This window comes from Ochlerotatus camptorhynchus, unplaced genomic scaffold (assembly GCF_037179485.1).
Source record: "Ochlerotatus camptorhynchus isolate MF236.1 unplaced genomic scaffold, CSIRO-AGI_Acam_v1.1 ptg000078l, whole genome shotgun sequence".
In the NCBI taxonomy this organism is placed as follows: domain Eukaryota; kingdom Metazoa; phylum Arthropoda; class Insecta; order Diptera; family Culicidae; genus Ochlerotatus; species Ochlerotatus camptorhynchus.
In genome coordinates this window covers 2,550,408-2,573,342 of record NW_027040568.1, presented here as the reverse complement: position 1 = coordinate 2,573,342, position 22,935 = coordinate 2,550,408, and the positions used below count along the sequence as shown (strand labels likewise).

General features: G+C 38.6%; 3 protein-coding genes and 2 non-coding genes across 5 annotated transcripts; 3 read left to right on the top strand and 2 right to left on the bottom strand.

The window, feature by feature from the left end:
- The first annotated feature begins 6,383 nt into the window (after positions 1–6,383).
- On the top strand, positions 6,384–6,465 carry TRNAS-CGA (transfer RNA serine (anticodon CGA)). The gene has a single exon. It is a non-coding gene; the product is annotated as a tRNA-Ser (tRNA).
- A 411-nt stretch (positions 6,466–6,876) lies between these two features.
- On the bottom strand, positions 6,877–10,064 carry LOC135697798 (nonsense-mediated mRNA decay factor SMG8). The gene is made up of 5 exons (XM_065217610.1): positions 9,975–10,064; positions 9,782–9,920; positions 8,877–9,716; positions 8,682–8,783; positions 6,877–8,623 (listed from the first exon to the last, which is right to left on the bottom strand). The coding sequence occupies exons 1-5, from the start codon at positions 10,022–10,024 to the stop codon at positions 7,007–7,009; spliced, it is 2,748 nt and encodes a 915-aa protein (XP_065073682.1). The 5' UTR covers positions 10,025–10,064; the 3' UTR covers positions 6,877–7,006.
- Positions 6,879–6,950, top strand: TRNAM-CAU (transfer RNA methionine (anticodon CAU)). Its single transcript has one exon. It is a non-coding gene; the product is annotated as a tRNA-Met (tRNA).
- Positions 10,065–12,062: 1,998 nt separating the features above from the next.
- LOC135697797 (replication termination factor 2) lies at positions 12,063–13,307 on the top strand. The gene is made up of 3 exons (XM_065217609.1): positions 12,063–12,210; positions 12,292–12,660; positions 12,735–13,307. The coding sequence occupies exons 1-3, from the start codon at positions 12,142–12,144 to the stop codon at positions 13,194–13,196; spliced, it is 900 nt and encodes a 299-aa protein (XP_065073681.1). The 5' UTR covers positions 12,063–12,141; the 3' UTR covers positions 13,197–13,307.
- A 4,730-nt stretch (positions 13,308–18,037) lies between these two features.
- Positions 18,038–19,248, bottom strand: LOC135697878 (uncharacterized). The gene is made up of 5 exons (XM_065217739.1): positions 19,197–19,248; positions 18,805–19,140; positions 18,624–18,738; positions 18,432–18,556; positions 18,038–18,373 (listed from the first exon to the last, which is right to left on the bottom strand). Exons 2-5 carry the CDS (start codon positions 19,024–19,026, stop codon positions 18,038–18,040), a joined length of 798 nt encoding a protein of 265 aa, XP_065073811.1. The 5' UTR covers positions 19,027–19,140; positions 19,197–19,248.
- Between the last annotated feature and the right edge of the window lie 3,687 nt (positions 19,249–22,935).

The window sequence follows — 22,935 nt, the reverse complement described above, 5'->3', positions numbered from 1 at the left end:
AAGACAGGCTACAGTCATCCCACCCAGATAAGACCCCCGCCCCATTCTTCAACTTCGATTATTTTTCCTTGTTTTACATGTGCATCTGCGTGTTCATAAATAAATAGGGAATAATAATTGAGAACTTGAGAGCACAGGTAATGATTGCCATTCTGTATCCTTCTTTCGACAGAGATACACTTGCCGATAGATTTCCGATTCCGTCAAAAAATTTGACATTCAATCGGAATCAATCAACACAGATCCACAGCATTTCATAAATAGTTGGAAAAATAATTCAAACAAATGTATACCGTTCTTTGAAGTATGATTGGATTCTTTCTAACACTTCCGTTTCAAATGAATCTATAGACTCGGATTTCGAGTTGTTCGTTTTGCTGGATGGCATGAATTGATCCAAGCCTGCATCACAAATGATGTTGGCCAACTTCAGGATTAGTTTTTTCTCCCCTCTGAGAGAAGTAAATTTTTCCGGGTTTTCTTCGTTAATCCTGTATATTTCACGCATTCATGTTCTTTTTATCAAAGAACCAAATATTCAAATTAAAAAAAATATATTAGAATAATAGTGAAGGGAATAGCTTGCCTCTCCTGTGAAATCCGTACTCTCATGCTCTCCCGTCGTCTCTCTTATAGTACGTTCAGACTACAGAGTTATAACATGTTATAGCGCTATCTTGATGGTGGTTTCTGTGTTGCAATTATTTGACAATCGTTATAACATGTTACAACTCTCCAGTATGTTCAGCGTTTTACACAACACAACCGTTAGAACAACATTCGAGCAATAAGAAAATTATCAAATAACTATCATATGACACGTGTGATTTCGTTCAAATTCCTCATTTTGGTGTAAATTAAACCATGTCTGATCAGAAATGGTATTACAGGTCGGACTCGATTATCCGGAGTATTTTTTTCGCGTTTTTTTTAGTTTTTATGCAGACATTTGAAATAATGCCTGTAATATGATTACAAGTCGGACTCGATTATCCGGAGACTCTCGATTATCCGGAGTATTTTTTTTTTTGCGTTTTTTTTTCAATTTTTATGCAGACATTTGAAATAATTTAGTATTATAATATAATGGTATGATTATTTTAACAATATTGGATGTAGTTAAGAGGAGGGGCAGATTTGATTTTTTTTTTGTGATTCGATTATCCGGAGTGAAAAAAAAATCGATACTCCGGATAATCGAGTCCGACCTGTACTAGGACATCGTTGCTTGCTATCTTCAGAATTCACAGAAGCACAACATCAGCAGCTCTTATTATGAGAAAAACTCAAATACATACATTCGTGATGGTCTTCGGCGACAGTGTCGTGTGACAGAGCCTGTTATATGACATTTTAGTTTGGTACTGTTATTTGATAGCTTGTTTTGCAAGTGTCGGAAGCAAAGGCAGTCGATTATCACAGAAAATGTGTCGACTACGGTGACCGCTTACAAGACTGATTTCCGCAGATCGAAGGTACGTGAGGAGATACCCATCACCATCCCTCTCCAACAGGGGGCTTGGTAAAGGAGACGATTAATCCAATTCGTGCCTTCCTCAAAATTGATCTTTGCTCGCTTTGTACTCTCTATATAGTCTCTACTGTCGTACTCTAACGGAACTACCAACTCTATACTTTCATCTAAAGGGCGAACACGAAATTATTGCGACACATTCAACAGGGCATAACTTTTTTACCATTGGGTAAAAATCAACCAAATTTTGCCTACTTTCTCATTGATGTGTATTGTGTACATGCTGTCAAACTCGAAGTCGTGTTTTTCGATTCAACGAAAATGGAGGTGAACCAACGCGAGTTGAGAGAACAAATTCTTTCCAAACACCTGGAATTTCCTGACCTGTTGGGAAAAATGTTGAACATTCACCATTCAACCGTCTCCAGAGTGTTGAAGCGGTTCCAGGAGCGGTTGACGTTGGACCACGGCAAAGGAGCTGGAAGAAAACCGGGACCGGAGAACAAAAAGACGGAGGGAAAGGTGAAGCGGATGATTAAAGCAAATCCCAACGTCTCAAGCCGTGATTTGGCTAAAAAGATCGGCATGTCGCAGAGCTAAAGGGTGTCCACGATGAAATTGCCACACCATGAAATTGCTCTAACTTTTTAACCGTTGGGTAGAATTTAATGAAAATTTGGGTGGATTTAGTTCATAGTGCATTATTTACATCCTGCAAGTTTTAAAGTCCTGTGATCAAAACTCGCGGAAATGGAGTCGAAAGAACAGCTCGTGCGTGATAAAATCTTGCGCATTCATCACGAGAACAAGGATCTCTCGCATCGTTCCATCGCTAAAACGTTGGGAATCGCGAATTCCACGGTGTCGCGAGTGATTAAGCGGTTCGAGGAACGGTTGACCACCGATCGGAAGCCCAGAAGTGAAGGAAAAAGTATTCCGTTCAACACCAATAATCACAACCGCGTAGTTGGGGATTTCAACCGAAATCCGAACGCCTCCGTTAGGGATGTGGCTAAGAAGCTGCACCTAAGCCGAAGTTTTGTCCAGAAGGCCAAAACTAAGACTGGGCTTCGAACGTTCAAGGTACAAAAGGCCCCTAATCGCGACGAGAAGCAGAACAAGTCCACCAAAACCCGTGCCAGGAAGTTGTACCTCAACATGCTGACGAAAGTTGAATGCTGCATCATGGACGACGAAACATATGTGAAGGCCGATTTCAAACAGATCCCCGGCAACCTGTTTTTCACGGCCAAGGATAAGTTCAGCGTTCCGGAGCATGTCCGCACTCAAAAGATGTCCAAATTTGCGAAGAAATTCCTGGTTTGGCAAGCCATCTGCACGTGCGGGAAGCGGAGTGCACCTTTCGTGACCCAGGACACGATGAACGGACAGGTGTACATAAAAGAGTGCCTCCAGAAGCGGCTGCTTCCTCTCCTGAAGGCCCACAACGTCCCAACAATCTTCTGGCCGGATTTGGCCTCATGCCACTACTCCAAGGACGTGCTGAAGTGGTATGCGGACAATAAGGTCAATTTCGTGCCGAAAATGTTCAATCCTCCCAACCAGGGCTGAAAAAATCACTAAAATTCATCAAAGTTCACTATGGATGAAAAATTCATTTCATAGTGAATGCTGGTGATTTTTTCATGATTTTTTCAACTCTGCTCCCAACACTCCGGAGCTCCGCCCCATCGAGAAGTACTGGGCGATTATGAAGCAGCACCTTCTTAAACGACCTAAGGTAGTGAAGGCAGTCGAGGAACTGAAGAAAATATGGGTTTACATGCAAAAAACGGTTGATTCACAGGTTGTGCAGAATCTTATGGCCGGGGTTAAGGCCAAGGTGCGGGCATTTGCGTATGGACTGTTAATAAAATACGAGTAAAATGGTAAAATGAAGTTTAATAGTTATTTCTCAATCCCTGAAAATTTGATGGTAATCGGATGAAAACTCGAATTTTGCGAATCAATTTTGTGTGTGGCAATTTCATCGTGGACACCCTTTACGTCCAGAATGCAAAGAAGAGAGCTGGACTACATACATACAAGGTACAGAACTTCCCAAACCGCGATGAGCGGCAACAATCGACGGCTAAAACTCGGGCACGGAAGCTCTACGAGAAGATGCTGACAAAATATGGCTGCTGTGTGATGGACGACGAAACGTATATAAAAGCCGATTTTAAGCAAATTCCGGGGTTGGAGTTTTTCACCGGCAAGAGCAAGTTCGATGTGGACGACAAATTTAAGAAGAAGAAAATGTCGAAGTTCGCCTCCAAATATCTCATTTGGCAGGCCATCTGCTCTTGCGGACTGAGGAGTGAGCCTTTCGTGACAAAGGGTACAGTAAATGGCGAGATCTGCAAATCTGAGTGCCTCGAGAAGCGCCTTTTGCCGTTCTTGCAGCAGCACGACGAAGCTCCGCTATTTTGGCCAGATTTGGCATCATGCCACTATTCTAAAGGTGCCCTGGAGTGGTATGAGGCCAATTCTGTCCATTTTGTTCCAAAGGACATGAATCCGCCAAACTGTCCGGAGCTGCGCCCGGTGGAGCAGTACTGGGCAATAATGAAGCGGGAACTTCGGAAGAGCAAGAAGACAGTCAAAGACGAGAAGGACATGTTAAGAAAATGGAAAAAAAAACTGAGAAACTGGTACTGGATGACTCTGTAAAGACTTTGATGGAGGGCATCAAGCGAAAATGCGTTCAATTTTACACTCAAGGCTCCATCGATTATCTTTTCTTTTGATTTTTGAAGTAAATATATGTATAAAACTACCCTAAAATTTTGGTTTGATTCTAAACATTATAAGAAAATTGGCATGACATTTTCGGTGTCGCAATAATTTCGTGTTCGCCCTTTACTCATCTATCGTATAAAATGAACACTTTAAGTGTGACAAATCCAAACTTTGTCTGACGAATAAACTTCTAATATTTAAACAAGTTTTTAGACCGGCCATGCTTTACGATGTGCCAATATGGTCTAGTTGTTGCACTACCAGGAAAAAAGCACTTCAAAGGATTCAGAACAAAGTGCAGTTTTAACAATGCAGTTTTAAAAAACTTGTTTAAAATACTGAATTGACAAGACAGGAACAATGTAAAAACACTTAGATATATATGATAACAATTAAGGCTGGTAAGTTACTGTAGTAACTGGAGCACCTAGGTTAAAATGAAATGTAATTTATTTTGAATTTGGAACAAATAAAGAGTTAAAAAAAAAACAGTTTGTGACTGGATATTTTGAAATTTGAATAGCATAATATCGGAAATAAAGAACATTGTATGCAATTTGACTAAAAATATAAAATAAAAGTTTTGTGTTGTGACAAAATACAAAAAAAAAACAGGCGAACACGATTGCACTTAGATAAATAAATAATACGACTTTGAACAAACTCTTTCTGAACATTGAATGAACTGAAAAAAGATTCATGAATATCCGCACTAAGATCGTAATATTTTTTTTTTGTTTTTATTATAGAGACTTTTCGTCTCTTAAACGCTGTACAGACTGGAGAGTTATAACATGTTATAACGGTTGTCAACTAATTGCAACACAGAAACCACCATCAAGATAGAGCTATAACATGTTATAACTCTGTAGTCTGAACGTACTATTAATAAAGAAATTGTTCATATTATTCTACAGATTTTTGTCAGCCAGATAGAGATTAATACAAAAAAGTAATATCGTTCCACACGGGCTTTCTATGCGCACTCATACTATCATAGCTTGCTGCCTATCTTAACTGCAGTCAGAAGATGTCTTCTACCGCTAGGTGTGCTAGTGTTCGCCAATGACAAGTGGAACCACTTTCTGATCCGAAGTTCCATTTCTGTTCTGTGAATCCAAGGGTATTTAACTGTATTTCTCAGTTTAATTTTATTGGAAGGCGCCATCTTGGAATCCAAGATGGCGTCGGACATCAATTTCCAGTCTCTAGACATCACCCCGATTCCGGAAATTTACATATTGAATGGTGTTTTGACTGTATTTCTCAGTTTTTCTGTAATCGAAAACGGCCATCTTGGATCCCAAGACCCCAATTTCCGGTCTCTAGGTGTCACTCCGATTCCAGAGATACCCATAGTGAAGGATAGGCTGTATTTCTCAGTTTTGTTTGTAACCGGAAGCCGCCATTTTGGATTCTTTGATGGTATCGGACAGTCTCTAGACATCATCCCAATTCCGAAAATACCCATATTGAAGGATATTTGACTGTACATATTTCCCAGTTTTCTGTATCCACAAGCCGCCATCTTGAATGGCGTCGGACATCAATTTCCAGTCTCTAGACATCACCCCGATTCCGTAAATACCCATATTGAAGGGTATTTGACTGTATTTTTTAGGTTTTCTGTAACCGGAAGCCATTGAATTCCAAGATGGCGTCGGACAATGATTCCCGGTCTCTAGACGTTACCTCGATTCCGGAAATACCGATAATGAAGGATATTTGACCAGAACAACTTTACCGAAGACAGTAAACTTCTATAAGGACAGACTCTCGAGATAAAGTACAACAGGAAGTCCACATCCACACTAGCGCCGAGTAGTGACAGAATTCTGAACTTATCTGACAACCATCCGGACGGACTTGGTCAACAGAACAACTTTGCTGAAGACAGCAACATGCTATATGGACAGACTCGTGAAATACATAGAGCATATACAGGAAGTTGATAGAACAGCCTGGGCCTACCAAAGAACTTTTCCGAAGACCGTAACTTCAAAATTTCCAAAAAACAACATGTTCAAAAAGTGTATACGAAAATGCTCGTTCGTACGAAAACGGGAATGCAAAATGTCATAACTTTTGGATGTGTCCGATACGGGCGTAAACAAGAATAATGTTGAATGTAGGTAGCACAATCATTAAAATGACATGGTTTTTGTGTGCAGTCGTGGCCGAGTGGTTAAGGCGTCTGACTCGAAATCAGATTCCCTCTGGGAGCGTAGGTTCGAATCCTACCGGCTGCGTAGTATTTTTTACCATATTTGTCCATACCTACCGTTTTTTAATGCACTGAAAGTAAGCAGAGTATTTAACGAAACGAGTAATTTTGAAACAAATCAATACAGATCTGGAAAAAAGGCCTAACAGCTTTTGTGAAAAATTACTTTTCTCGATGATTTCTAGGAATTCAAGACACGCCCACGCAAACCAACATAACTATCGAGTAGGGGTGATGTTGGTTTACGTGGATAAATCGTGACTTTGTAGAAATCAAGGCATTGTTTACCAAAGCTGTTAGGCCTTTTACCACATCTGTATTGAATTACATTATAATTTATTATATCCTTTGAAAATTAATTAGTTTGGTATGTGAACAATCAAACAAAACAGAAAAAAATAATTCTTATGGAAGAACTTGTCGCTAGTATATTTCGATAGCAGAGTGGCGCAGTGGAAGCGTGCTGGGCCCATAACCCAGAGGTCCGTAGATCGAAACTACGCTCTGCTAGAAAGTATTTTAAAGAACGTTTTTATTTCATTGTAATTTCGTATCACCATCCGCACTTAAACTAATTCCTCACTAATCTCACTCTCCTTGATTCCGTACATCCCGGCCAGCAGCACTCCGTGCATGGCGGCATTGCTTGGGTTCACCTCTACAGGTGGTACCAACGGCCCACCGTCACCCTCGTAGACGAACGGTAGACGCAAAATCCAATAAGCACTCTTCGTCAGTTTGATAGGTTCCGGCAATCCAGTGGTAAATGTCAAATTGCTCTGCATATTATTCTGGAAAATTTTAATCTTCGGTTCCAAAATCACATTCACCGGGGCTTTTGGTGTTACAATATGAACCCGCATTAGTTGAGCAACGTTCGAACTGCGACACAGACATGGGAAGTAGATGGGCATATCGTTGAAGACGACCTTGCTTCCACTGTCCCGCACGATACCGGAACCACCCCGAAGGACCGTCTCCGGTCCACTCATGATGAATCGATGTCCCCGAAGACACTCGTATTCAATGCCGATGAAGATTTTCAGCGTGAAGTTATTGCTGGATTCACTAGATTTCGATTGGGAGGTGTTTTTCTTCCGGTTGCGAATTTTTTCATACGAAGCTGCCCATGACTGTGCGTGCTCGAGGCGTACACTGACATCCCACGGTAGTAGAAAGTTAGATCCCGATAGAAATCCACTCTGAACGTGCTCTGGAAGACCGCTATTGTGGGTATAGATCGAACTGGGCCCTAGACAAACCAAGGACCACGATGGGAACTGGGGAAGCAATCCAGCTGGACTAGCTGCATGAAGCATTCCAGGAAGGTATTCCGTCGTGGAGGGTTGTCTAAGAATGGCTTTCTCTTGTTCCGATTGGTCAGCATGTTCTCCAACTTTGATGACAATTTCATTAATCGATTCTTGCTCCAAAGCTTCCTCTTCATCGGCTTGGCTTGCGTAATGATTTGCGTTGGTTTCATTTTCCTCTTTATCGTCGATGCTGAAGGTCAAATTTGAAGCACTGTCCTGACTTTTTTGGCTTCCGGAAAGATGTGGAGAATGTTCATTTGTCATCGGGGGATGACTGGTGGTATCGGGAGTCTTACTGGAGTTTTCAAAAGACATCAGATTCGACAAATTCTTGTTAATAAATTCCGCTGCACGGAAGTCACTACTGGATGGTTCGAACACTGGAAATTTCACCCTCTCCAGAAGCGTGCAATTGCTGCAACTTTTGGCAATGAGTTGATAGAATTCATAATTGGCCTGCCTAATGGTGTACGGATCTTCGCGGTGGCCCTGCGTTCGTCCACAGTTACAAGCGGATATGAAAACCACTCCACTGGAATGTTCCATGGGATCGTTAGCTTTGTGCTTTCCCAGTGCGCAGGGATTTCCCCGCAGGCTTGGGTATTCACATTGCTGCTTTCCGTTCAACCAAATCGAGTCACAGTAATCCTTCAGTTTGGTTTCGTGTTTTTCCACCTCTGGTCCTCGGGCATATCGCAGAAACAGTTCGCGGGCTTGTCTGTGTTTCTTCTCGTGGAATGTGCCACTATAATGGTGGGGTAACATTTCCTTATAGTTAACCATGGCTAGCTCCATGCCGTGCTCGCAAACTTCGGCGAAGAAGCGTTCGTCGATGTCGATGATCTTGTGAAAGTTTTCCAAATATGCTTTCTAAAAACAGAAATGTTTGTCAGAAGTAGACGTTTATTTGTATAATACTGGAACTCACGTAATCCACATCTCCTGGCTCGTAATTAGGATTATCAGGGTTTTCAATGAATATTTTATGCAGAAATTTGAAACCTTCAAACCAAGATTTGACGCCTGGGACCTAAAGAAAATAAATAAATTACAGAGGAAATTTTCACCAAAATAAAATGGTTCATTTTGCCCCCTAGTTAACGAATAACCAATTGATAATTACCGCAAAATGACTTCTGCCCCTGTACTTCGATACACTGTCATCGAAACCATGCTCGAATGCTTCCGCAACGTGCTTCTTGAGTAGAGTCAAAATGTGCCGTTCTTGTCCGGTTTTCTTCGTACTTTGTCCGACACTCCAAGCCGACATCCCATATCCGTCGCAAGGCCGCAAGCTGTTCATAAAATCAAAATCATCCTTATCATGTTGTGTCCCGGAAGGCTTGTCCAGATACTCCATCAGCATATCTATTGAATCCAGCAATGGGTCCGATTTTGCCTTCATGTCGCTGCTAAAGAACACAAACTTTTTGTTTCTTGGAATGGAGAACAGCGACATCGCACTATTGTTGGTGATAATGAATTCATTCCTTAGCATTTTATATATATCATCTTCCACGGCGCATTCTAAGGCATCCAGCTTTTCGACATCTTCCGGCTTGATGTCGCTTGTTCCTTCGAACAAGAATATGAATCTCGGACTGCAAAGCCGGGCTTCCTTACCCATATAGTTGCCTACATTTGAGCTTTTCAGCAGTTTTGGCAGAAATTTCAACACATACTTCTCCCGAATGATTTTTAATGATTTGAAGATCGACAGATAACTCGTATCGAAGACGGAAGTCGGCTCGACCAAAACGATCATGTGGCAAACCTGGATAGCAAACAGTAGCATCCGTGCAAATCTGGTCCGCATGTTGCTGTTAAAATTCACGAAATTATCCTGAATGCCGGTTTCGACGGCTTTTGTCAGCAAATCGGCCATAACGTACTGATCGAAGGTTGTCTCGAAGTGCAGATACAGGATTTCCCCGTCGTTTTCGAAATAGAATTTGATCCGTCCCTTGAAGTAATTTACATATATTGTGACATGACAAGAAACAGAAAAGAGTAATTCTGCTTAAATACCTCGCTGCATTTCGAATCCGTCAGAGCTGGATGTGTGGTAAGCAGATTGAATCCAGTCAGCTTATTGCAGTTTGGTGTGGAAGATTTTCCAATCACACCAACAACGATCATCTGTTTGTCATGTTTAAGGAGAATTTCACTGTAATGGGAAGCATGTAGGTAAAACTGAACACATTCAATATGATTTTGTTACCTTATTGCTTTTGGAATATCCGGATATGTGAAACTTTCAACTGGATTCATACCTCACGACTATTTTGCGCTATCCGTCTACGTGAAATTAACGTGTTTATCGAGTGAGATTTTTTTCATTGTTTTTGTTTTGGTCATGTACTTCTTTCGGCACAGTGAAAATATTGCATGCACACGCTCGTCTGATTTTACTCTAAAGTGAGTAACTTTGACTCAGTTTCGTATTTGTATGCTAAATGTCAAAAACTGAGTAACATTAATTTAACAAAGTGAGTAACATTTACTCTAATTAAATAAATATGGATCTTTACTGTTTTGAGTAAGATCAAATGTAATAAACGTCCGAAAATTTTGAAGTCCTGGTCTGAAAGCAATTTCCCCGAGAAATTCCCACAAAGCGTTCAAAGAGTGAAAGTTTCAGCGTTCTGTGAAACTTTTTTGGACTAGTAACTAGCGTGAGTAGCAGTTGGTGTTTTTCCTTAGATAAACTTTATTTCAGCCCAAATTTACACAGGTTACGTGAACTTCTGCAACAACTTCTGGTTGTGAACTTCAGAATCCCAAGCTCGATTCAAAGGAAAGTTCACTATGAGAGAATTACAAGTAAGCTTTATGAGAAAATCGGGAAATAGCAATATTCAGTGCTAACATTTGAAAACGGCACAAAAGCCATTTGTAAACAAATGGTTTGTGGGCCCTTTACTCGCTACCCGAAGAACGCCCACGCAAACCAACAGCATCGTCAGGAAGGGGAAAATTTCCCCTACCCGATTTTGCTGTTGTGTCGCGTGGGTGTACTTCAAGTAGTGAGTAAAGGGCCCACAAACCATTTGTTTACAAATGGCTTTTGTGCCGTTTTCAAATGTTAGCACTGATATATTCAAAAAGAAATTAATTTTCAGAAAAAAAATGCTGAGAAACTGATCCGTAAGTTGTGCCAGGAAGCCGCTCAATCCAATTCGAGATGTTCAATATGTTACATCCCTGGTTACTTCTCGGAATGAAAATAGCACCTGGAGATGATAGTTGCAGTGGCCTTCGGAATCGCTTAATAAGCAGAATTATTATCAATTTGTTAATTAGAGTTTATAATTCTGTTGTGATAAAATAAATCGTTTTTATTATGCTTCAAAAAAAAAATTCGATCAAATAATTTCCTGTCAAAATATAATATTTACAAAACTGAGTAACCTTTACTCAGTTGTGCTAATATTGCGAAAACCGAAACTGAGTAAGTGCTACTCAGATTTTGACAAATTCATACATTACTCAAAAATGAGTAAACATGGGGTTACTCACTTTAGAGTAGTTCCACTTTTAACGAAAGTGAGTGGAATTTTACTCACTTTAGAGTAAATTTGAACGAGCGTGCAGGATCGCTCCGATTCAACCCCGCGAAGCAACGATGCCAGATTTACAGACTTCTGTACACGAAAAAATACCATGTAATACCAAGTTATACCCCGTACACATTACAGCGTATATCATGACAAGATCCACATGTGAAAAGGGCATACAAGCTTTTTGTAAACAAACCTTTGTAGACCCTCTTCTTGCCAACCGAGGGTCGCCCACTCAAACTAACCACATAATCGGGAAGGGGAAAGCTATCCGGTGATGTTGATGGTTTGCGTTGGTGTCATATGGGTGGCGAGAAAAGGGCATAATAAGGTTTGTTTACAAAAAGCTTGTATGCCCTTTTCACATGTGGCTCTTGATGTGATATACTCTGCCTTGCAATGAGCACTCATACATCTAGTTTTTAATGGAAATCCTATGTAAACCCATAAAAATATTCAATATCAAATCAAGTGTTTCGGGAAGCCACATTAATGTAAGAACTATTTAGTCTTTGGGAATATTTTTCTTTCTAAACAGGTAAACAAAAATCTTTATTATAACTAAAGTTACAAGGGTTCCAAAAGGATGGTGTCCACTTTTTTCGGATCAAAAGTCTGTAAATCTGGCATCGTTGCCCCGAAGATTCAACGATTTAACCGTTTCCGAAGGGCATAATTTTGACAGTTCACTCGGGATGACGTCCCAGAAAACAAAGTTTTGCGTTTTACTGTTTTGATTCGATTTTTACTGCAACCATAAACCATCGCAATTGTAACAAATTTTCTTAAATTAACGATTGTCTGTGCACAAATTATACACAAGGTGCAATGGGATGCGATGGTGGAACTATTCCGAGACGAGACGAATTAGTTCGTTTGAAGAAGAAACCGGAACAGGTAAAACAATATCTTCTAACGCCTCATCCTACCAAGAAAAGTATCCATTGACAAAAAACTTCATCCAACTTTCACTGCTAGAAAGACAAAGACGCGGAAAGACAGTTCCGGTGGAAGCACTGTAATCTGACCCAGGAACGATTGCAGCAGCCGATTGTGATGTGCGGGCTTGGCCGGCTTTACTCCAAACAGAATGTAATCGAGCACCTGCTGGAGAGCAAGATGCCCGAATCGTGTGCGCACATCAAGTCGCTGAAGGACATCAAGGATCTAAACCTGACAGCCAATCCGGCATATGAAAAGAATCATGATGAAAAAAGTGCTCAATTCATTTGCACTCTGATTGGGCTAGAAATGAGCGGACAGTTCCGCTTCGTTGCCCTCTGGAACTGTGGGTGTGTTTTCTCGGAACGGGCGTTGAAGGAAGTTAAGGACAAGAACTGCTCCTGCGTAAGTTTTTTTTTTAGTTGATCTAATGAGCCTAATGAGATAAATAGGTACACACGTTGTTTTTTTTTTTTCAGTGCCTTACTCCATTCTCAGAGCAAGATGTGGTGATTTTAAACGGCACAGAAAAAGACATCAATCTAATGCGAACCCGTATGGAAGCCAGAGTGGCGCGTCTAAAGGCTGAAAAGAAGGCCAAAGCCGAAAAGAAAGCGAAATCCAAAGAGGAAAAAGTTGCTGCTACCGCTACTGTAACGAGCAGCAGTGTTACTATGGATACTATGGAAGCCGGACCCTCAAAAACAGTAACAGCTGGAAAGCTGGGAAGTATGTCTCACAAGCCAATCATACCGAATAAGAGGGCACTCATTAGCGACAAGATAGGAGATGACCCGAACTTCAAGAAATCGAAACATGATTACAGTGTAGCCAAGGATCCCAAGGCAACTGCAGTCTATAAGTCACTGTTTACCAGCCACGATAGTGAGAAAGATCAGAAAAGAGCCCATTGGGTTACTTATAATCCCTTTTACAACTGATTTATCTTACTTTTAAATTCATGTACTCCTAACATCAATCTTAGCAGTAAAATTTAATGTTCTAAAATTGGAATCACAATAAAACTAATGCGTAACTTGGTACATAATAAATTTATCTTCTTCATATAAGTAGAATCTGCACTTTCTATTGGGTCGTACATAGAAAAACAAAAGAGAGTAAATTTAATTCACTTTTGTATTTTTATAGGGTAAATGTTGGCTTCGGCACCCATTGACTGTTTTCGGCAACCAAAATTTAAACGTTAATTTCACTATGTTGTCCCATCAACGCACTTCCCTGAATGTGTCCAAACGATTGTTTAGCCTTTCAGCTTCAATCTGATTATATTTGAACGATCGAGCAATCCAGTAATGCTACATTTTTCTTCAAATAAAGCATACGCACTACAAAATGGGGTTGATTTCGAGTTGCCGATAATAGAACAGCTGGTTAACACGCAGTTCTAATGGGAAGGTTGCCGAAGAAAAAGAGGCTGCCGACAATAGTCACACTCACCTGAGAAGTTTGGAGCGTTGTAAAAACGCTTTCAAAACGTTTTGAAAAATTCTGTCGATTGGAATGGATAGAAACGCAAGCAGCAGATGAATGTAAACAAACAGACACATCATATATGTGCGTGACGCTGAGAAAATGCTAGTAGAAGTGCAGACGCTGCTTAGATTGACGAGAATACGTAAATTCCCCTACATAATGTAAAAAAAAGAGTAACATTAATACAGAGAACATGTTAACTTTTAATTAATCATAATGTCGAGCAGTTTTGGGACGACCTTCTACCAGCGATTTTACGGAAATGAAACAATCAATTTCAGATTTTTCAAGCATTTTACAAATAAGACCCTAATTTCTCGAGGTTGTAGAAGAAAAAATATTAAAATATTGTTCCACGTTAAAGTTCGAGTGGTAGGAAACGTCATTTTAAACTGCTCGAATGATGTGATCCATTGTTACTACACTATTTCAATGCTTCCGATTCGTTCTTTGATAAGGCGCAAATTAATAAAAATTGCTTCCGTTAAGTGCCATAATTTCATACACCTAAGTCCCTAATTCTACGCATTTTTGAAAAAGTCAAACCAGATTTTTAATGAGGATATTTTGAATTAATATAAAAATACAGATTGGTATTATAAACTAGTGTATGGGAAAAATATAAGTTTAGAAAATAGCACAATACAACAAATTGTTGAAAAAAAATGCGCGAAGCGTTAAAGGCTTCCAATCAAGTAGCGGAAATGGATGTAATGTCGGCCTAAATCCCCTAATTTTGGGCCCATACATAAATTCAGCAATCGACTAATTTTCAATAGCGACCAAAAATATCCATTAGTACCATCCCAATGACGCGTTCATCTAGATTAAATTGATAAATAGCAAATTTTTAGCGATGGGCCCAAGCTTAGATCCATAGGCCAACATTAGAGCCATTTCCCCTATATAATGAATTATCAAAAAATTGATTTGTTGATCAACATACGGAGATATGCGAGAAATGAGGTAGGTGCAAAAGAATATTGCAGTGAAATTGCACTGACTTATTAAATTCGTTTTAGCCATACTAACGATTGTATGACATTCCCCTGAAAGCCATTTCCCAGAATGCTATTCCCCAGAATACTATTCCCCAGAATGCACCATTTCCCAGAGAAAAAATCCCCAGAATGAACCATTACCCAGAAAAAAATCCCCAGAATGTACCATTCCCCAGAAAAGATGATGAAATTAGTAATGTTCACTTTTCTTTTTTTTTTACTATTGATAAGGCCGTTCGCAATGCTGTTGTATTTTATTAGGACTGTTTCAATTTGAAACTAGAACAGAAACGCACCTTTCGCAATGCTGAGTTGCAGTTTCATTATTCGAGCACTATTTTGCACCAGATTTGCAACTGCTCGACTATTCTGTTTTATTTCTGAGCGAGTTTGAAACACGAATGGAACTCTGTTTCAAATTTCTGTATGTATTTAAAGATGTTTCGAAGAGCTTCACAAAAAAACTCTATGAACTTCATAGAGAACAGTAAATTTTATGGAACTTGGTGATTACAAACATCTTTTAGAACTGTGCGTTGCGCTGATCGTGTTGCAGTTTTATTTTTGACAGTTTCAAATTATAGAATTGTCAAGTCGTTTAAAACAATTTTGAAACTCAGCATTGCGAACGGCCTAAGGCCGTTCGCAATGCTGTTGTATTTTATTAGGACTGTTTCAATTTGAAACTAGAACAGAAACGCACCTTTCGCAATGCTGAGTTGCAGTTTCATTATTCGAGCACTATTTTGCACCAGATTTGCAACTGCTCGACTATTCTGTTTTATTTCTGAGCGAGTTTGAAACACGAATGGAACTCTGTTTCAAATTTCTGTATGAATTTAAAGATGTTTCAAAGAGCTTCACAAAAAAACTCTATGAACTTCATAGAGAACAGTAAATTTTATGGAACTTGGTGATTACAAACATCTTTTAGAACTGTGCGTTGCGCTGATCGTGTTGCAGTTTTATTTTTGACAGTTTCAAATTATAGAATTGTCAAGTCGTTTAAAACAATTTTGAAACTCAGCATTGCGAACGGCCTAATACACTATGTTTACTTTTATGGAACTATGTATTTATCAATTCCAAACCATTTTTTAGCTCTTTATAAAATGACAACCTTCAAGTTTTCGAGCACTTCGTTCATCATTTAATAAGTCAAAGGGTCTATTATGCAATCCAATTCAACCAGTCGGAAACTGTTAAACCTTATCGAAGAATTGTTCAACCTGAGTTGAAGAATTTCTCGCGATGGATTAAAAAATCGGTGCAACTACCGGTTGAACTACCGATAACAAATTTATAAAATTATTCCACTCGTTATTTCCCCGAATCCCTTGCGAAAAGCTAATGGGCCGGCCGTATGAATAAAAAGAGTTTACTTTACTTTCCCGTGCTTTTCTTACGGGGAAAGTAATTTTTTTTTTTTCCTTCGGTTTGTTTTTTCCGTCGATCTTGTTTTCCGTGCTGAGCACCAATGCTACCGACGTACCAGGAAGGCAGCTCCCACACCTGGATCCTACCTATCGACCCATCAATTCATGAACCGGGCAACCAACGGCTTTACTTCCCATCCGAAGGAAGGCGTGATCAGAGATGTTATGCCTCAGAACATCACAGCGGCGCCGACTGGGATTGAACCCAGGCCTGCTGGGGTGAGAGGTAATCACGCTTACCACTACACCACCGGTGCCGTTATATGGGGAAAGTAATGTAAACGCTTTTATTCATACGACCTATTGATTATAAATTTTCCTTATACATTAAAAGAAGGGAATATTCCCTTCTTTATCATACATCCAAAGAATTAATTATTTTCTCTTTTATATATTCAAAGAAGGGAATATTCCAATATTATGCAAAGAATTAATTATTTCCTTTTCAAATATTATCATATATTTAGCGAATTAATGATGTTTTCTTTTATATATTAAAAAAGGGAATATTCCCTTCTTTATCGTATATCCAAAGAATTAATTATTTCCTTTTGTTATATTTTCAAAGAAAGGAAAACGCCTTGATCTATTAAGAAGTTTTTCTATTCTTTTTATATACGCGAAAGAAGATTCCAGGAGTGACTATAATAAACAAAAATAGTCAATCTAATTCGTGGCATACTTTTCTGGGGAATGGTACATTCTGTGGGAATGGTTTTCTGGGGAATGATTTTATTGGGAATAGTCCGTTCTGGGGAATGGCTTTCTGTGGAATGGTACATTCTGGGGAATAGCATTCTGAGGAATGGCTTTCGGGGGAATGTCATACAATCCATACTAACATCGTCACTAACACCAGCAAGCTACCTGCTGACACAGATCCTCGCCCAGACCTTGTACAAACGTCATTGATAACACGATACCTTTTTGGTTCATCTTTTTCTTCATTTTTATGTATGGACGTTGCACTTCAGTGTTTGTGAGATTGAGCTTGGAGAGCTCTTTTAAAGCACATTGTATAATTTTCGCTACAATGATTTTTTTTTCCTTGATTGGTTTTTCGTTGATCTTGTTTTCCGTACTGAGTACCAATGCTACCGACGCCAGGGAGGTAGCTCCCACACCTGGACCCTAGCTATCGACCTATCAATTCATGGACCGGGGACCAACGGCTTTGGGCTACAAAACGGTGAGTTGACAACCTGGAAGGAGCGGAATACCTAGCCCTGGTCCTCACAAGTTCCTACACAGCAAAAATAAAATTTAATATCGATCAACGTAATTCAAGCTGATGTATGAAATAATGATGTAATCGAGTGTAATAGCAAAACGCAGAATGGATGTAATTTTGTTCGCAAAATCGATGTACATAGTACAATGTGATATTACACAACCGATGGATTGACCTGCACGAAACGAAAATTAATTAATTTATTCATGTGTTTCACTTATACATTTTTGCCAAAACATCAGCCTTATACATTCCATAAGGCAAACCACATACACGGTAATCGCAAAAAACTCAATAAATACTATAAAGTACGCATTTTTGAGGGAAACTGGGACTACCCAATAAATGAGTAAATCGTATTTACTCATTAATGCGTATACTAGGTATACGTCAAAATATGCGTACTTTTTACTCCCCAAATAAACTCCCGAATGGAGTAAAATTTACGCATTTTTTGAAAAATATGTGGATGGGGTTCCTCTGTTGATTTGAATTATTTACACGGAACAATTTTAGAAATAAAACTTCGAATAAATCAAGTTTAAATTGCATACTTTATTTAAAGATTCATATGTCATATTATAATCAATACATATATTGATTTTTAATAAAATTATTCGTCAATCGCAGTTGGCATTCATCGATTCAATCATTTTTGCACACAACACATTAACGGACTGTCTAGAGCTGTTTTGTTTTACTTTATAACTAATTATTTCAATTAGTTCCACGAGCTTAACCAAAGAACTCGGCACCTTATAATTGAAAACATTAAAAAATTTAACAAATGTATCAATCGCTTGAACCGAACATGTACCAAGCAAAATAATCTGTCCCTCTGCATAAATCATAAACGATTCTCCTTGGTTAATCAAGTGGGGGGGTACCTTCTGGAAGTTTTCAATGTCGTAGGCAGCATATCTGGCTAGCTGTTCAGCCAAAGCCGAAGGTGAGTCCTAGATAGAATAAAAATATATATTAGCTTAGATAACACAAACTTAAATTACTTCTTACAGGAATGAAACGAATCAATGGGGAAGCCAACTCTTCCTCTACTTCTAATGGCATGACTACAGGTAGTTTCTTGACGCCTTTTCTGGAAAGTCGTCCCATTATTCGCAAACATCCACGAACGTGTTCTGCATAAAAAAGAATTATTCGATATAATAACTAATTTCAAAAAATCCAGGCTTGTTTCTTGCTCACCATCTTGAACCACAGTGAACGTCTGATTTTCAAGGATTAGCCCTAACGAAAACACCTTCTTCACATTAGCTTCCCTATAGTAACTCGGATTCATACGTTCGTACGCTTGGCGAATCTAAATAAGAAGATAGAAACATAAATATGTTGACGTATTTTACGCAAGTTTACACAAATTACGTACCATAGCACCGTTATATGATCTGAAATGAGGCAGCACCTGAAGTATAGCAGGTACTCCTTTTTTGCTGTTGATTAGCATGTTATGTAGTGGTTGTATTTCAATCATCATTCTCGCAATATTGATGAAATTGGCCGATGTTGCCTCATCTTGAGCACACTGTTCAGATAAAGCAACGATTTCTGACGAAACGCTAGCTATGTCGATCTTCTTTGCCCGATGCATGAATTTCCGTTTGGTTGGTGAAAGGTTCTTGCAGGCATTCCGTAGGTGTGAGTAAATCAATCCTGAGTGTGCATTTCCAGGCCCTTTTCCGGAATTCTTCCAAAAGAAAAATGACTAAAAGAGAAATTATGATTAAAATTGTAAATAAAAAATTAAATGCCATCACTCACACAGTCAGGCGCGTTCTCAGTAACTTTCGTCAACCGTAGCACAGGAAATGCAGATAGTATGTCACATGCAAGTTTTCTCTTGTCGTCGGTTGATGGGTATCTGAAATCATAAATTCATGTGTAATTATTTCAATATTATTTGTCACCAATATGGAATCTTTTTGAAAGTACGACGGATGTAAATAATAAGATAAAAATTTCCATATCTAAGTGGATTTTGGATGGTAAATTGCTGCACATATTGAGATGGACCACAAAGTAATACCTATATAATAATCCTTTTTTTTTTTATTCGCCTAGAATTATTGGTTAAAATTAAACCTTTTGCATTACTCTCAATTTCAGTATGTTCCTTGGAAACTTTTAGAAACGTCAAAAGAATGCTAAACAACGAAAATAACGAAACAGATCCGACGACGAGAAACCAGCAACTATTAAGGAATTTGAATTAATCCTACTACAACCTACATTTTAAGAAACAAAAAAATATTATTTAGGTACTTACATTTTCTCATTCAACATCCTGGACACCATATCGTTGCAGAGAATGCGTACCATCAGTAGCAGTTCTGTGTGGATAGGAACCACATCCAAATCCAGTTTACCGTAGACAATCTTCCGGAACTTGGCGTTATTTACTAACACTTCACGAATCTACAACGAAGAGTTTGACTAAATAACTACCAATTATTGTTCTTTAAAGTGTTTAATGGTATTATATTCTTTACCTGCTTTGTGGTGGGTGCTGATTCTTGCTGATGATTTTCGGTTTCTTGTCTCTGGCTAGACGTCGAAGCTCCAGCACTCAAGCCATCTTGACTGAGTTCTCCCGGTTCCGGGTCTCTGAACGATGCTTCCTTCAATCTATTAACAATTGATAGGATTATGAACCGAGGTCCCATTTGAGTGATTCCAATGGATATCAGATCTTTCTCTTCAAGAAACATCAGAGATTGGTCTGTGAATTTTTGGGCTAGGAAAAAGATATTTTTAATTAGCAACGGATCTATAACGATACTCAAAGTAGAGGAGAAAGTTTAATTTTTTTTTGATTAATTGCGATGAGGTTCTTACTTTTCTAGTGTAAGAATCGTAAGAACTGTACTGTGATATTATGTATCAAAGAAAACATATTTTGCGTTAGTTTGAAAAAAATAATTAATTGAGATCAACAATCTCCTTACTCTAATCTTCATATTTCAAGCTTATGAAAAGCGAATTATCCATGTTGTGGCATTTCCAAAAACTATACGTTTTTCTAGTACATACAATACTGACTGGAACTCTTACTACTTTTTCAGTCATCTTTACTTCATAACTGTTATAAAATTCACAGAATCTTATTATCTCTAGAACATAAATTATGCATGTATAGTCATTGTTATTTTCGATAATTGCCTTCAAGACCCCATATGATTCAGAGCCACATGACTTGTATTTGACTACTAAGTCAGGTCGCAACGAAGTTCCATTAATTTTCGCATGCTTTATGCATCTGATGTATTCAGGAAGATCGAACAAAATTAAATGAAAATCAAAATAAGCTTTTTTAACCACCACTGAAGACACAATTGTAATTTTGTCGATTTCATATCTGTGTTGAAGGATTGCATTGATTTGCTTAAGATTAGTTCTGTTTGACAAGCTTAGTGTAATATTTTTGAAGTTACCACAAGTTTTTGTCTGTGATTTGCAGTTCTTGAAATTGGCTTCAAACTGAAGGCAGCTCATTTTCGCAATCGGTCCATTATCCTCAATGATTTTAGGATAGTGTGTGACGTGATGTACTTTGTTTGTAGGCTTGGTTAAAGGAAAGCAAATTTTAAAGTTTATTTGAAAATTGTTGATGGTGTTTTTAAAATCTTCGATCATATCAGTTGTTAGTGTGTTCGAGAAGGAATAGAACGTTATTTTCAGAATATCACGTATGATGTTCATGAAATGTACATTTTTAGATAACAAATCAGTAAAAAGGAAAGGAGTCGCTCGAAGAAAGAGCCACATCTGTGAGGCAGATTGACTTAGTGCATGACCAGTAGTTTTCAAGCTCTTGGCTGAAAAATTGGCACTTGGCTTATCTTTACTCTCCGCTGTACCGTAATCGAAATTGGAGATTCTCGAGTTTAACTCAATTTCAGTAAGAGATTTAGAAATGTTGACAAAATCATTAAGGATTTTCTTGATAGCTAGAGGGATTATCCCCTCTAACACATCATGCATGGGATCGAATGACATATTTTGTGTAATATGAAAATATTTCAAAGAATTGAAAACATTTTCTCGAATTACTCCACATTGAGCCGGAGACAAGGAACCATTGTTAACAGCTGCTAGATCTAGTTCATAACTTTCACTAGTTCTTAGTGTGTGTTCATTTCCGAATCTACCGTTGTGTAGTTCTTTTCGTGTTATGTAACATGCTCTACAGAAAATGTTTGATTGCGGAGGCATTAATTCCAAAAGCTCATGAATGGCAGCGGTGTCACCAAGAATGTGAACCAAAGTAGCTCGAACTGTAAAACTCTTACCATTCATTTGTATAGTGATCCCCTGATCAGACTGTAGCGTGATTAAATCTTTGATTAAAGGTTCAACGATTTGTTTGATTCCGTATTTTTTAACCGTTTTACATTTCACCACTAGGCAAACATAAACACGGTCGACTGTTGAATTGATTTTATCTGCGATATTTTGCAACTTGAATGAAAAAATTGTCAATTTTTGTTTGGTTTTTCGTGAACCGAGAGGATTGCAAGTTTCTACGTCATCTACATGAAGGGAGATTCGTAGAGCGAATGGGTATTTTTGAAGAAACTCGTTAGTTCTGAATAGAGCACCGTCCTTAAAACTATTTAGCACATTACGATGCCCTTGCTCGTCGCTCCTAATCTCTCTCGCAACCAGTGCTGATAAAAATCCTTTCTTCTACACTCAATTTAGCTGAAAATGATGAAAACCTTAACAGATAGACCATCTACCTGCATGAATTTGAATTTTGATATAAACAAATTCCCTTGATCTAGGCAATTTCTGAGTATCAATAATAACATTTGTTTTTCTTCATTCGTGGCTGGATTCTCATTATCGCCTCTGTTTGTAAATATTGATATTCATCTTCATCTTGGTCGGGATGATATTGAGGATCAAATGCAGAATGATTATTTTCATTTTAAACAAATATAGCACTGAAGAACGTGGTTTTTAGGCATAAGTCGACGGCAAATTATTGCCTCAAGCTGAACTGATGATAATATCGATGATTTAGGCAGTGTGGTCGACAATATTCAAAATAATCATTTTGCCCAAAATGTCGTTGATTATTTTGCTTTTGAGGATCACTTCTGATTTTGACAATTTTGGGTTTGATAATCGAGCACTGGTGAATATCAACAAACGCGTATTCGTTGATGTATAATGAACTCATTTCTCGATGAACATTTCAAATGGTCCTATCTGCTTTGATCGATTCTCTTCATCGACTTTCTCTTTTCATAACCACTGCTATGCTAACAGATTTCGCGCTAATTCTACCTCTTAGTTTGATAAAAGAGGTTCTTATCTAGCGTCCAAAACGTCAAATACAACAGGCAAAGGTTTTGCAGCTGAGTTATTAACGAAAGAGAAAGTCGATGAAGAGAATCGATCAAAGCAGATAGGACCATTTGAAATGTTCACCGAGATTTGTTCATTTCGCTCGTTTCGTAACTGAAGATGTTCAAAACAAACGCAATTCATCGAC